This window comes from Camelina sativa, chromosome 17 (genome assembly GCF_000633955.1).
Source record: "Camelina sativa cultivar DH55 chromosome 17, Cs, whole genome shotgun sequence".
NCBI classification, from domain to species: Eukaryota; Viridiplantae; Streptophyta; class Magnoliopsida; order Brassicales; family Brassicaceae; genus Camelina; species Camelina sativa.
Window position 1 is genome coordinate 33,783,870 of NC_025701.1, and position 15,862 is coordinate 33,799,731.

Consider the following 15,862-nt stretch of genomic DNA (forward strand, 5'->3'; position numbering starts at 1 on the left):
ATGTTTCGTCGCGCGTGGGCCGTAGGGTTGGGCCGGGTACCGATTTTGTCAGTATTCTCATCCGCACGAGCGCATATTATTTCTACTCTAAAGAGTAAAAGATTCTCCCCATGCTCACTAATTTTTGTATATATACAGTAGATTATTTTATGTATAGTGTGATTATTATTCAATTACTCGAGGACTACAAATAGTCAAATAGTGTTTTGAAAGAAAACATTTGCGCACTCTCCTAATCTCTTAAATCTAAAACATGAGATGAGACTTTTGTAGCTAAAACAATCATGAATCTGTGACTCTTCTTCTTCATTCTTTTCCTTTATCAACTAAATTTTTTAATAACTAGTTGTTAATTAAAAATAAAATATAAAAATATGAAAAATCTTGATCAGTATTCTCATAAATTATATTTCAAACTATTTTCTAATTTTCAGTTGCATGTTTAATATATATAACCATCCTTAACCAAACTATGTAATTGGTTTTGTGTGTGTGTGTGTAATGAAAGGTGGATGATGACTTGATGAAAACGACTATAAATCTAATGATGACCCATATGCTAATCAATCCAGTATCATTCGTCTTATTTGTCTAAATTACAATCACCTTTTTTTTATGTATATATTTATTTTCTGCTTTTTTTTATTAATCCATAACTTGTAAAAGAAGAAATTAAAAAGGCGGAAAAAGACATTTTAATGGTCTCCAACGTATCATTATTTAAATTAGGTAAAAGGAAATTGACAAATAGTTCATGCATGTCTATTGACATCTTTCAAGCTTTCATATAAAAAAGGTTCACATATATATATATATAGCTGTTTTAGATAACATATCGAAAATGATTACGCTTATACATTTTGATAATTTTGTTTGACATTAAGGACCGACCTAATAATGAAGAAAAGGCTAAGCAATTTTAAATTTTTTTCACACCCACTTACCAATATATGACCAACAAAATCCAATCACATTCCAATCAATTAGTCAACTGTTTATAATTTTTGCCCCTTTTTTCTTAACAAAATTTAACTGTAAAAGCTCTTTTGAGTAGAAATCATGGGTCCATTATCAGTCATTACGCTATCTTTGTGGATCTTGGTTCTGTAGATGATTTACTCATCAAGAATAATCATTTTAAAGATTTTTTAAGTCCCAACTTTACTTTAACAGTTGTACATCACATTCATGCAAAAGAAACGTAATTTTCGTGAAATTTTTCAAATAAATGAGCTAGCATATATTAGTAAATTAACGAAACGGTGAATAATTTTTTTTTGACCTAAACGGTGAATAATTGCGATATAAAAAATTTCGATTATATAAATTGTCGTATCCAAAATTTAGTAACAAGAATTTTAAAAGTGGAGATTGCCCAACAAATGTAGAATCTATTTTGATGGAGTATATCTGTATATGATATGAGACTATGAGTAAGTAGTGTGTTTTACTTTTGGTGGGAATCATAATTTTCAGACTAAAAAAGAGGTATACTAATATTATTTTTACGATCATGTTTTCCTCGTTGTAATAATCAATTGGACCTCAAAAATTAAAAAAGAAGAAGAGAAAAAAAAAAAAGAAAAGAAAAAAAAACTATACCAAATGGGCACAAACCCAATCAATGCCCGTTTGCACCAACCTCTTTGTCTTTTCTCCGGTCGTTGATCGATCTCCTACGACTCATTTCATCTCTGCGTGATTATATTAAAAAAAAAAAAACAACCCAAAATCAATTAACTTTGGTTTTGGTCAAACAAAATTTTGAGTTGAGTAAAAACAGATTTAGTTTTTTTTTTTTTTACCTGAGAAAAGTCCAAATAGAGTCATAATGAAGAAGGCCAAGCAGTTTCCTTCTTTTCCCTTTGTGAATTACTTCACCTCGTTTTACGACAGGTAATTGTTTCACACCTCTTGCCTCCATCAACTCTTTGGCTACACCAACCGTCGCGTCTGGATAACAAGTAAGCAAACCGCGTTCTTGGCCTCGGTATGTTATATTCTTAGTACACACTGAAGAAACCGGACATGTATCCTCCTGCCAAGGGACAAAGACTTATTTCAAGTCAACCGTAATTTAAAGAGCAGAGTGATGAGATGAGACTGAGGGAGTGTGTTTTGTTTCACTTCTTACATCTAAGATTGTAGAGACGTTATTTGACAAGTATCTTCTGATGTCGCCGTGTGTTAGGATCCCGGCTAGAAATTCATCTTCATCGACCACCATAAGGCAGTTTTGGTGGCTGTCTTTAAGGATATTTCTTGCTTCTCTTAGAGTTGTTCCCGGAGTAACCTTCACGTAGTTCTTTGACATAACCCGCAGAACCTTTAAGTCCTCCAAAATAGTTTCTTCATCCAAAAAGGATTTATGGTCAGGGTTCTCCATGACGGTGAGCTCAAGAGAGTCAACATTATCCGTGTGTCTCCAGACACCTTCGGTTTTACGCTCCGCAGGTGAAAGAGAAGAGTATCCTCTTCCTGTGTTGCGACCTTCAGATAAATCACTCTCTTTGCCTTGGTTTGCCACAGAAGGAACCCATATAGCTAAACCAACCGCTCCCTGTTAGTAGAGAAATCAACAGTGAGATCAGATCATGAACAACTTGATCAAAATATGAACCAGAATGCAGCATGTCAAGTGGAAACATAATGTTTTTATCTACATACAAACTATCAAACTAACTCTGGACCTTTAGTTAAAAACATAATATTACAGCGACATCTTAAGTGGAATATTTCACACTTTTAACAAGGGTTTTACTGCTTGATTGGTTAAACGGGCAAACTTAGGACTATCTTAATGAATCCCGCCCACCTTACGCGAATTTACAAGATACGCACCATTAAAACTGAGCGGGAAAGAGAAAATTTACCATGAGGGGAAGCAAAATTCTGTAATCTTTTGTTAGCTCGAACAGCAGTAATACTGATGTTAAGGGCACAGAGCACATGGAAGCTAGTGTCGCTGCCATTCCAACCTGCATCACATAAAACGACAGCATCTCAATGAGTCAGATTTCAAAAGAAGAATAATTGGACAGTAACAAAATATATTTTAGAAAACTGCACTGAAGCAAGGGCCTGCGACAAAGGAAATACAATACCAGAGCGTAAGCTTGTGGTTGAGCAACAGCAGCATTACCAGGAATAGCTCTGTTAATAATCTCAGCAGCCGAACCCCCAAACACGGCACCAACAGCAGCACCAATCATCAAACTTGGTGCATACAGACCACCAACAAGTCCAGAGCCTTTGCAAAGAGCTGTAGCCACAACTTTGGCTGCGGCTAACTGAGCTAATAACCAGATTCCAGGAGCTGAAGCACTCTTTCCAGTGTGCAGGATTTCCTCAACATTTGTAAACCCCCAATACAAAATACCCGGGTACTTGAGTGCAATAATTCCAGCTCCTAAACCACCCAGTGCAGGGCACACAATAGCAGGAAGACCAAATTTCTCTTTGATGAAGTCGAATGACTTGGTAAACCACGTGACAAGGCGAGAAAAAACAACACTGACAGCACCGCAAAGCATGCCTAATATCAGGTATAGAGGGAGCTCTGGAGACAATTGAATACATGTTTGTAAATTTAGAGACAAAATGATCGATGAAGCAAATATATATATTGACCTTTCCTTCATTATTTAAAGCTACCAAGATTCTTTATGATATATCACATTATCACCTATCCATCAGGACACTAAATCATAAGTTCCAAAAAATCATACCATAAGACTAACTGGAAGGTTTGCAATACAGACTTAAGAGTGAAAAAAACATACCTGCAGCGGACTTCAGATCGTATGAGGGAACTGTAAAAGCTGATTGAGTCCCAAGCAGTGCATTTGACACAGTCGAAGATATAACAGAGGCCAATATAATCATTGCAGTGGTAAACGGAGGCGAGTTCTCGGCACGTAGAGGTCTTAAAACGGTCTCAATAGCAAAGAAACAACCTGCCACTGCTGCATTGAAACCTGTAACGAGGATAAAGGTCGAATGACATCAGATTTCTCACAATAAACAAGCGAAAGTGCAGCGAATTGAGCTCATGGCTGGGAAAAACAAAGAAACATAGAGCCTCTCTTACTGCTCTTATCTTTAGTAAGAAATACCGTTGCCTACGAATCATACATTAAATAGCCATACGTATGCTATTATTTAATAGTTACTCCCAGCAAGATGATTTGTCTAGTAGTAGAACCTAAGATCCATAGGCACATTTGCAGGCTATATACTACATACACAATTCTGGGACCAAGAGAGTGAGCGAAAATGAGGGGCCACAAATATTGCGATAAGTCAAAATGATACCAGGACCTAGTATAGACAATTATTGATAAAAGTCATCAGGCTAAAGCTAATGTTAAGTAGCAATATACTTGAGTTGAGTAAAGGAGCTATGTTTCTGTTTCCGTGCCTTGACAAACCAAGTATACATCAATACCAATTCATAAGGTGCATAAGAAAAGTGGTGGGGCGTAAAATTATACCAGATGCAATCCCAGAAGCCGCACCAGCAGCAGTGAGAGCTATTCTCCTTTCTCTGTTGTTTTCCATCATGAGTGCAAAACCATTGGCACAAGACTTTCCAATGTCGACACTAGGTCCCTCAGGACCCAGTGAACATCCTGTACCAAGGGTCACAGCAGCTTGGATGGCCTTAATCACTGGATAAATACCAGCAAGAAAATCTAGTCCCTGTCTCTGAGAAGAAGTGGATTGCCTGATTTGGTCTAAGATCTCGAGCAAACCGTGCATCATCCCTACTATAACACCCCCAGTGACCGGAATTAGAAGAATCCGGTGCCAAGTGTCAGCTAGTCTCTGTAGACGAAGCCATGCAGCACCTTCGTTGGGAGTACCAGCCCATGCCCACTCATGAATGACATGAACCTAGACAAATACACTACTCTATTGAATCAGCACTCAAAAAAAGTAAAGCTTAATTCAAATGGAATCAACATAGATCGAGATCTGATAAAATGATCGTACCCCTTTGTTGAAGCCGGCGACACAAATCCCAGCGGCAACACCTATAAGACATCCGATGAGAAGCAGAGCCCACTCAGGTGGAGCACTATCTCCGAGCACTTCCTCATCAAACCCGTACTCGTCATTTCGATCATCGACGTTATGTAAATTACTGATACCACCACCGCCATCTTCTTCTCCAGCCGAAAACGCGGAAGAAGAAGAGGACGGATTGTGGCGCTCTCTATCGACTCTGTTATTCTCCATCCGTTTGAAGCTTAAACGACGCCCTGAGAGTGAAAATCTCCGATCCAGATGCTTAAACAGATCCCTAACTCCTCCAGCTCCACTTCTGACAGCCGGAGACTGAGATTCAACATCGAGATCACCATCTTCTCCTCCAATGCCGTCTTCAACGCCGGTGGATCGCAACAGATGCCTATCTTCGTTATACTCTCCGGCTCCTGCCGATGACATATCTTATTTCAATTGGCCGTTACCAACACATGATCTTTTCGCCGTGATAGTTCACGATAATATCAATTTCGTTCTCCGGGAAGAAATATAAGTCTATGGCTCAGAGATTCGTCGCCGGTGTTGTTCAGATTTGATCGGATTCAGATTCCGAGAGTTTTTTACCGTCTCGATAACGAAACACGCGGCAGGAGGAGCTTACGTAAAGAGAACCTTCAGTGTCAACTAGAAGATTCAAGCCAGAATTTATGGGCCTTTTATTGGGCTCAGTTTTCTATTTTAATTAATTTATATACTCGCAATTAGCTTTATCACAATAAGTCGATATGTCCGAGTGGTTAAGGAGACAGACTTGAAATCTGTTGGGCTTCGCCCGCGCAGGTTCGAACCCTGCTGTCGACGATTCATTTTGCATTTTTTGACCATTCTCTTAAATTTTTGTTGGTCATATCAATTTAAACAGTAGTTATTATTTGATTGTTTTGGAAGATCATCACTGTGTCGAAACATATCTGCGACAGTATAGGATAATGAAGGCCAAAACTGAGAACAGCTACATTTTGTTTAATCAAATATCACAAAATCGCCTATAAAACAAAAACCAAAAACTAGGATCTTCTATATTTTTTCAGCTTTGAAATTAAATGGGCATAATGCCCTTTCTCCACCATGTCCTTGACTACCTCGTGAGCCTCTAAAAGCTTCCCTGCGTTTCTTAGATTGTTCACCAGAGTACTATACACAACAAAATTAGGGTTACACCCTCTTGACTCCATTTCCTTGAGCAACGAGCACGCCTCTTTGAACTTTCCCGCCATACAAAACCCGCGGATCAAGGAATTGTACGTGAAAACATTCGGGAGTTGCCCCTTTTCCGTCATCTCTTTGAACATCTCCTCAGCTTTCTCGAGCTGCCCGCCTGAAATATACCCTGTAATCATAACAGTGTAGCAAACAACATCCGGCGTGCACCCAACTTTCACCATTTCGTCCATAAAGTATTGGCAAGCTTCCAACTTCCCAGCTCGGCTCAGCCCATCTATCAGAGTAGTGAAATGGATCACACCAGGCTCTATTCCTACTTCCCTCATATGATTTAGCAGGTTAAGAGCAGCGAGAGGCTTGTTCCCTGTTGCTAAATGGTGGAGGAGAATATTGTATGTATACAAATCAGGAGAAAACCCGTCTTTAACCATTTCATCAAGCAATCTGTAAAGCCTATCTGTTTTCCCTAACCTAAAGTTTGCAAACATTACAGTATTGTAAGTGAGAACATCCGGGGAAAACCCGTCTTCTAACATCTGCTCGTAAACCCAATCAATCAGCTTGTACTGTTTCACCCCAAGCAAAGAATGCAAAATAGCGTTATAAGAGTGTTTGAAAGGTCGGTAGTTGAAAGTTTTCGACTTGATGAACTGCTCCACGACATCCCTAGCAAGGCCTGCTTCACCGCAAGTACATATCAGCAGATTAAACGTGCGTGCTGTAGTTGGATAACCATCTTTGATCATCTCATCAATCAGCCTGCACATGGCTTTATACTCACCACACTCTGCAAATATCTTCATAAGCAAATGATAACAATTCGCCGTATGCCTGAAACTCTCTTGTCCACCACACCATAAAAAGAACTTGTAAGCTAACTTAGCACACCTAGGCTTATTATCATAGCTCAGTGTCCTTAAGATCCCAACGAGAACCTCTCTAACCAAAAGCCCTGAGATTGTAACATTCAACTCATCTAAAGCTGATTTCGTATTGAAACCGGGACAATCTTGCTGTAAAGTATCGAGAACACGAGACGCACCGAGCTTAGCACTCTCCAAAAAACTTCTCCTTACAGAGATTTTCTCACCATGTTCCTCCTCCTCCTCCTCAAAAACCCCACAATCCATCTCAGAAGATTCCCATGTTATCTTCATAGGCTCTTCGGTTACATCACCACCGATGCTACTACCATTGCAAAACTTCCTCGATGTGAAGAGAAATCGATAAGCTTTACGGACTACAACACTTTTACCGGAATGAATAACACCGTTCATCGTATTTGAGCTTAATCCAAAACTGATGTCTCTTCATCATCTCTTCCACTTAAACGAACTAAGCAGACTCCAGAAACCTAAATTTAAATTCAAAGACGCAAATCTCACCACCGCGAGCCTCGGATTCCCAAAATCGCGAAAACCCATCTAACTATATTCCGGCGATTAAAGCAAATTTGAAATCTAGGTTTCCATCTGAAATCGACGAAGGAGACGAGTTGAAGAGGGTAGAATGGTAAATAAAACGAACCTGAATCAATCAATCAAGTGTTCCACTCACAGTCGTCTTGTTGCCTCTCTGCTCTTTGTTTTGAGAACTGAGAAGAGAATGAAATCGCCGAAACGAATCACACACGTCTGAAGAGGATCCGACCCGAATTAGATGGGCTCTTAAATCAAGCTGGCCCAGCCCATAACGTTGCCAACGTGGGAACCACTTTTTTTAAGTTTGCTTAAAATATGTATTAATCAATACTTGAAAACATTTTAATTTCGGTTTAAATTGGTTGACTAGAGAACTCAACAGTGACGTTCGGCAATGTTAGCACCGGTGGAGACTCTTCCAATCACGGTGGAGGGGACAAGTCTCTCTGCCGTTGATGTCATCTCCATGTCGATGCATAATCTAATAGCTTCTGTTTCTAGCTACCGTCCATGGTGGTCTGAATTCCTAGCATTAGGTTACATCGACCGTCCGGTCTCTTTCTCCTCCGCTGTTTCGCGCGTTAAACTCAACCTCCGCCATTTTTCGGTTAACTACTTTCTATTAACAGCAGCTTCGGTCACACTCTTCTTGATCGGTGATCCGACTTCTCTTCTCACCGTTGCCTCCTTTGCAATCATGTGGCTGCTTCTATATTTCTATCGAGACCATCCATTGGTCTTGTGCGGTCGACATATTAACGACCGTGTGATCGCCCTCGGGTTGATCCTTGGCTCGCTTTCGGCATTGTGGTTCGCAAACTGCCTCCAAAGTCTGGTCCTTGGCATCGCTGCGAGCTTCCTGCTTTGTTTGGTCCACGCCGTCGTACGGAATTCAGACGACCTTTTTGTACAAGAAAAAGATGTTGTTGTTCCTTCCTCTTTTCTTCATTGGAGCTGACAATGTTACGCTTATGTTTATTACGTTATTCGTTTTCGCATGTCCCGGTCATGCTTTCATTTTTAGTACTATTTCTGTTTTGTCCTGTTTTTTGTTTTCTAATCGTCTACCGAATCATGAGATGAAGTAATGACGTAAGACCTTACAACGATATCCTTTATAAACGATATACTAACATTTTTTAAAAAAGATAATTAAATCTAACTAATGTGAAAGCAAATAATAAAAAAATATATATAATCCCTAAACCTTTGCCTTCTTTCTCGCCGTCTCAAAAAAAATATAGTCCCCATGTCTTGCAACCGTTTCTTGCTAATCTATATATTGTTCCATCTTCTAAACGATTTATTTAATTACCAGTTCTAAATTTCTCACCTTCGGGTTAATCAGTTACTTTTTCTTCCACCAGTTTTACTCCATGCCGCCATGGCAGATTAACAATTCTTATAGTATTATTATTTTTGTCCGTTTTCTCCTCTAAAACCAGAATTCATCTCGCTCTCCCTTTTCCTTAGAGATCATTTATGGCTAAGAGAACAAAGATAACTTTTATGATTCCAACTAAGGTATCAAGTTTGTATTTCCGAGATTTAATTTGCATGTCTCTTGGTTTTGCATATTTTGCATGTCTCTTGGTTTCGTTTTAACATCATTTTACTTTATACTTTGTAAATGATTATAATTTCGTTCTTATTACATCATTTTGTCCATTATTAATTTGGTCTTGAAAAAGTGTTTGAGAAACTAACTGTGAGAAGAGACATGGTTTTGTTTTCAGGTTCCGTGTGAAACATATTTAGAAACGAAAACTCTAACACAAATCAAATCGATAATATCTATATCGTTTGTGACCTACCCAAGGTTATCAATTCTCATTTAGTTCTTCCTTTTTTTTTTCAGTTAACAATTGATGTCATAGTTTTAAACGTAAACTCAAGTGCTTTCTATATATTAACGATTTTGACTGTTTGATTTGGTAAAATTACAGTTGAAAGAAAACCAAGCCACACAAGCACAACATGCAACAACTTTAGCCACAAATCCAAGTTTTTTTTGAAGACTTCATTCCCGGTTTAAAATGGTGAGTGCTTTTCATCTAAATTTTTTTATCGAATGTGTTGATTTCTAATTAAGCACACTAATGTTCTCAAAACAAATTAACATTAAAATTTTATTGAATTATGTTTTTTTCCGGACGTAGTCCGGGCTTCGTACTAGTTTTGGATACATTACAATAGTAATTTTTTGATATAAAAAAATCTATACTAAGGTGGTGTTATTGAATTGTAGATTTTAAAAGAATCTGATAGATTTAGAAATCCAGTGTTATTGAATAGTGTATTTTTAAAAATCCATTAAAATCTAGGGTTATTCAATATCCATTAGATTTTGTGTTAATTTGGATTTGAACGTACTTTGGTTCTCAGATACAAAGAAACACAATACTACACTTTTGTCAGGGATTTCTTTTCTTTTTTCTTTCTCTCCCTCTCTTTTCTTTCTCTACTAGTGTTTGATTTGGAATTTGAGAGCGTGATTCCCTTTGTTCCTTCACTTCTCATGTTTCTGATTGAAAATCTCTGGATTTGGTTTTGTAGTATCTCGATCGGATTTGACTATCTTCTCTTTGTTTCTTTTACTCATCCAGTGAGAAGGAATCGTCTTTCATGTATTCTTCTGTGTAATCGACTGTCTTGTTTGGTTAGAAGCTCAAGGTAAACCTTAAGTTCTTCTTTTACCTTACTTATTCATCGGATCTGCGTATTTTGGGAGTTTTTTTCGTGTTCTTTAACCTTTTTTTTTCTTTCTTTCTGGGTCCTAGGCTCCTAGGTTTATAGGCATGATCTGTAACTTCATCTCTGTTAGGGCTTAGGGCTTTAGAGTTATTAACTTTTGATTCTCATGTTATGGCACTGATAATCATTCAAAGGAGGATCATCGTCGAGCAAATCATTAGATGAAGGAAGTGCTTCTGGTTCAAGAAAGAACGGTTCAAAGCATAGTAAGAATCTGAAAGCAGAGGAAGCTTATAAGAATGGTGAAGGAGCAGTTCAAGTTGAGAGTGGGAGGAAAGTGATGGTTGTTGTGGACACAACTTCACAATCAGTGAGAAATTCATCTAGCCAAAGATAATTTTTTTTTTGCTTCTCACTATTCCTTGCGCTGCATGTTCATCTTAAGTTAAGAGCTTTCATTTCTCAAAGCATAGGTTTTATAGTTCACCTGTCTTTGTTTTCCAGTTTATACTGCCTGATCATCTTCTTTGCTAAAAGATATCCTATACTGATAGAACAGCTTTCATCTGAATAATTTTTAAGTTTCTTGGGATGTTTGGTACTAATGTTCACAGACTGAAATGACAACTGCCGAAAGAGAACTTGATCAAAATACAAATTTTGATTGGAACCGTATACAAGAGAGTGGAAAAGAATTGGTACCAGTTTTTGGACCTGGATAACCGGACGACTTGTCAATCTTTGGAACAGGTACTCTTTGTGATGATATTTGTTTTCAGGGATTTCATTTCCTTGTTGATGTCTTATGCCCATTTCATTTCCTTTGCCAGTTGCTACTTGGCAGCTACGATGCAAGTTGTTTTCTCTACCCCTTCATTTATTTCAAGGTAGATGCCACTGCCCATATTTCTTGTTTTTTTCACTTGTATAACTTAAATCAAAACAAACCTTTTGCTTCTTATCTCCACTATAGTAACTTTTGGTTCTGAGATTGTTGCAGATACTTTTCACATCAGTGCTTATAAGATGGCTTTTGAGATGGCTCCTGCTGATCCTGGCTTTGGATGATACATGCTTTAGTTTCTGTTTTTTTTTTTTTTTTCTCTGTTTGATTTAATATGATCAAAAACAAAGGACTGAAGACGATGATGAAACTGCAAAACAACCAGAATAGGAGCTAGAAGCTTCTTAAGACGTCCACTTGGAATTTAAAACAACCAATAGGGATTAAACATGTCACTAATTAACATTTTAAAATTTTCCAGAATTTTGTATATTCAGATTTTTTTTTTAAATAACCAATCGGGATCAGACATCTCAATACTTAACATTTTTGAAATTATGTAAAATTTCTATATTAAAACAATTATAAATAAGTTTATGTACAACGTCCCACATCGGCTAGAAAATTTTTAGACAATGGCTGTGAACCATTATAAAAAAGACTAATAGTCTTCCAACTACGAATGAGAAGAAACCTTGATTTATCAGGCATCCAAATTTAAAAATATTATAATTATATATACTAATAAAAGTTGGAGCTATAAGCTCTTTAAGCCGTCCACANTAGGAGCTAGAAGCTTCTTAAGACGTCCACTTGGAATTTAAAACAACCAATAGGGATTAAACATGTCACTAATTAACATTTTAAAATTTTCCAGAATTTTGTATATTCAGATTTTTTTTTTAAATAACCAATCGGGATCAGACATCTCAATACTTAACATTTTTGAAATTATGTAAAATTTCTATATTAAAACAATTATAAATAAGTTTATGTACAACGTCCCACATCGGCTAGAAAATTTTTAGACAATGGCTGTGAACCATTATAAAAAAGACTAATAGTCTTCCAACTACGAATGAGAAGAAACCTTGATTTATCAGGCATCCAAATTTAAAAATATTATAATTATATATACTAATAAAAGTTGGAGCTATAAGCTCTTTAAGCCGTCCACATAGGATTTTAAACAACCTATCGGGATTCAATATGTCACTGATTAACATTTTTTAAAGTTTAAAATATTAAAAATATTCAAACTCTATCAAAAGTTTAACTATCATTTATCTCTTTTTTGTGCTTTACATCTCTTATGAACTGTAAAACATGTTTTTGTGTATGACTTTATAGGCGATTTGATATTGTTTCAGTAATTTGTTTTAATTTTTGGATCTAAGGAAGAAGGATTGACGTTGCAAGACCTTGATTTGATGTTCTTTGAGTTAATTTTTGAGGTTTAAAGAAAAAGGATCAGCGACAAACACAATTTTATTAGCTATATATGTATTCATATTACTTTCTCTGCAAGTAATTTGCAATTTTGTAGTAAAAGATTTTGGTTCAAGAAGTTTAAATGCATGTGGATCTAAAACCGAATAATTATATAGGTGAAAGTATCAATAATTGAGTGTATGTGATGACTGCTGATCCATGAAATTTTATGAGAAAATAGGCAATGATTTTTGTCTTGGAGTTTGATGGGTTAACAAGTTTTTTGGTATTCTAAAAAAATGGTTTTAAATGATCATTCAGTGGAAGAATGTGAGGAAGCTGATGAGGAAGAGAAAGAAGAAGAGTATAACAAAGAACCGGGATAAAAGTAATGATGACAATTATCATGAAAATTTGACAATGAAAATAACGAGAAAGGATATGAATAGTAAGTAAACAGTGAATAAAACACGAAGACATAGATGGTGACGGTCAATTAAATATGAGAAACAAGATTAATTCATGATTCTAACATTTTCGTTTGTCTGATGGTCAAAGAAATGGTTTAGGATATGCAAGGTCACCAATTTGAATGTTCAATCCGTCTTGCATGGACGTCCAGTTAAATTCATGATTCTTTTGATTAAATTTGATTTTTTAACACAACTGATTTATATATATATTTTTTCTAATTGTGTATCTGAAATAAAAGTTTTGCCTTAATAGAAATTTAAATTTTCTATAAGATAATATTTTATAACTGTCGTCAATCATATATAACTTTTACCAAAATATATCAAATAAACCCACGCGTAGCGTGGATTCAAAACCTAGTATTATGTAAAGAAACCATTATTTACACGAATAAATAGTCTTTATAGCATTCATATATTAGGTTTGTAATCCGTTCGACATTTTCAGTTTTCGGATCATTTGAAGTTCGACTTTAATCTGTTAGGGTTTTTTTTATAAAGTTTCATTCGATATCAGTTTGGTATTTTGGATTATTTTTGATTTTGAGTTTTATATCCATTTGGTGCTCTTAAAATTGTGGTTCAGCTTTGATCGGGTTATTTCGGTTTCGGTTCTTAAATTTTACTATCTATTCTAGTACTCTAGTAGTATACCCATTTTGGTTCGGTTTGGTTTGTTACATTCTATTGATCAGTTTTTTTTCCCATAATTAGGAATAAGAATAACCATAATATTCATTGTGTAAAACCAAATATGTTTGCTCCATCTTGGCATATACTACGGTAATATCCTACACATATATGCATGGGTTGTTGTGTAAAATGTTATGTTAATTAATCATTATATAAAAAAAAACAGAACAAAAAAATTTAAATGTCAATAGCATTTTTTACATTTTTATTTATTCATACTATACAAAACTAAAATATATAACTTGTTTAAATATAATCAAACATACATATCTCTTGCATTTATTTGTTTTCAATTGTTCACCTTAAAAAAAAAATTCATTTGTATTTTTGACCATTTAAGGTAAAAAAATTATTATTAATGATAAAAATGAAAAATTTATTATGATATTCAAATATTTAATTGTTGTTCATATAAAGTAACACAAACCTAAAGTATTAGTTAAGATTAAAATCTAAAATATTTTGAAAATAACAAATTAGAAATTATATATATTTCCTATAAAATCATATGAAGTGAAATCAAAAGCTTTAAAAACAATTATACCGAGCAATCAAATATTTTTGTGAAAGAAATAATATTTTAATTATGAGGAAATAAAACTTATTCCTTTATTATCCATCGAAACTTTAATTTTACAAACCCGCCCATGTGAAACATTGAATCCATATTTTTTTTTAAAATTGAGTAACATATATTCATTTTAAAATTCAAATCAAAACATATGCAAAAATACATATTAGTAATCATATGTATTATGTAAAAATTTTAAATAATCCTTTATAATATAAAACACAAGTCACCTGGCCAATTAGGTTTTGCCACATAATATTTTTTTCTTCTTCTAATTTAAACAAAAACAAACAAAAAAATCATTTACCCCGACGATTGGAAAAAGATTAAAAAAAAAAAAAAACTGAACAAAATTAAAGGTTCCCCACGATCTCAATTCTTTGTTGCCACGATCGTCTAAAAAACATCTCAAACTCTTTCATCAACTGACCTTCAAATCAATATATATATCAAAATCAAGCTTTCACTAACATTTCCTTTTTTCTTTGGTCCTTTGCAGCCTGTTCGTCAAAGGTTCTATTCAAAATGCTCAGAGACAGTCCTCATCAAGACCAATGTCATCGGATCATAGACAACGGTAATAGAAAAGAGAAAGTTTCTGTAACTTGGTAATTCACCTTGTGTCCTATTGTATTGATCCAGCAGTATATATACAAGTGTATTAGGTTTACATAAGGACATAATTGGAATATTACAATATTCCTATTCTATCACTCCCCCGCAGTCGAAGCCTGATTGTTTATGACGCCGAGACTGGACTTGAACTCCATGAATAGGGGTGTGTGAAGACCTTTTGTAAAGATGTCAACATATTGACTTGACGAAGGTATGTGAAGAACACGGATGTGACCGAGAGCAATCCGCTCGCGTACAAAGTGGATATTGATTTCCACATGCTTCGTACGTTGATGTTGCACCGGGTTGGAGGAGAGATAGACGGCGCTGACATTGTTGCAGTAGACAAGAGTGGTGGTGGTAAGGGGACAATGAAGCTCAAGGACTAAGTTGCGTAGACACACAGTTTCAGCGACCACATTGGCCACACCTCTATACTCCGCTTCAGCACTTGATCTTGAAACCGTGTATTGCCGTTTGGAAGACCATGAGATGAGATTGTCACCATGAAAAATGCAATAGCCGGAGGTGGAGCGCCGGGTCGAAAGACAACCCGCCCAGTCAGAGCCACCCTAAAAAAAAAACCCTATTTTTTTAAACTGCCGCCTCCCTCCTTTCATCTATTATTTCTCTGCTCCTAGGCTCTGATACCATGTAACTTAGTAATTCACCTCGTATCCTATTGTATTGATTCAGCAGTATATATACAAGTGTATTAGGTTTACATAAGGACATAATTGGAATATTACAGTATTCCTATTCTATCAGTTTCACGTGACATCACCACCCCGAATGATACCAAAACAATCAGTGCCTAACTCGAAACACCAGGTATCATGATCATGATCATGATCTTTCACATCTCTCTCTTATGTATTTTCTCTAGCAGGACACTAATTTTTCAAGTAATATGTACAGATGATGAGTAAACCAGCGCCCAAGAGGCTGCAATAAGTTTAGAGGATGA

At 35.9% G+C, this 15,862-nt stretch overlaps 3 protein-coding genes, 1 long non-coding RNA gene and 1 other non-coding gene across 8 annotated transcripts; 3 read left to right on the forward strand and 2 right to left on the reverse strand.

Annotated features, from left to right (window-relative positions):
- On the reverse strand, window positions 1,470–5,666 carry LOC104758845 (chloride channel protein CLC-f-like). Of its 2 annotated transcripts, none has more exons than XM_010481801.2 (8): window positions 4,996–5,666; window positions 4,494–4,896; window positions 3,783–3,977; window positions 3,105–3,559; window positions 2,874–2,978; window positions 2,135–2,560; window positions 1,806–2,038; window positions 1,470–1,694 (listed from the first exon to the last, which is right to left on the reverse strand). In XM_010481801.2, exons 1-8 carry the CDS (start codon window positions 5,449–5,451, stop codon window positions 1,622–1,624), a joined length of 2,346 nt encoding a protein of 781 aa, XP_010480103.1. In that variant the 5' UTR covers window positions 5,452–5,666; the 3' UTR covers window positions 1,470–1,621. The 2 variants fall into 2 exon arrangements, with proteins under 2 accessions (XP_010480103.1, XP_010480104.1); XM_010481802.1 differs by having other exon boundaries at window positions 4,494–4,909; window positions 4,996–5,148.
- Window positions 5,769–5,850, forward strand: TRNAS-UGA. The gene has a single exon. It is a non-coding gene; the product is annotated as a tRNA-Ser (tRNA).
- LOC104758846 (pentatricopeptide repeat-containing protein At1g55630-like) lies at window positions 5,955–7,818 on the reverse strand. Its single transcript, XM_010481803.2, has one exon. It carries the CDS (start codon window positions 7,488–7,490, stop codon window positions 6,057–6,059), a length of 1,434 nt encoding a protein of 477 aa, XP_010480105.1. The 5' UTR covers window positions 7,491–7,818; the 3' UTR covers window positions 5,955–6,056.
- Window positions 8,029–8,592, forward strand: LOC104758847 (PRA1 family protein G1-like). Its single transcript, XM_010481804.1, has one exon. It carries the CDS (start codon window positions 8,029–8,031, stop codon window positions 8,590–8,592), a length of 564 nt encoding a protein of 187 aa, XP_010480106.1.
- Window positions 9,909–11,491, forward strand: LOC104758848. 3 transcript variants are annotated; one of them, XR_762781.2, is made up of 4 exons: window positions 9,909–10,307; window positions 10,415–11,078; window positions 11,159–11,215; window positions 11,329–11,491. It is a non-coding gene; the product is annotated as an uncharacterized LOC104758848 (long non-coding RNA). The 3 variants fall into 3 exon arrangements; XR_762780.2 differs by having other exon boundaries at window positions 10,523–11,078; XR_762779.2 differs by having other exon boundaries at window positions 9,911–11,078.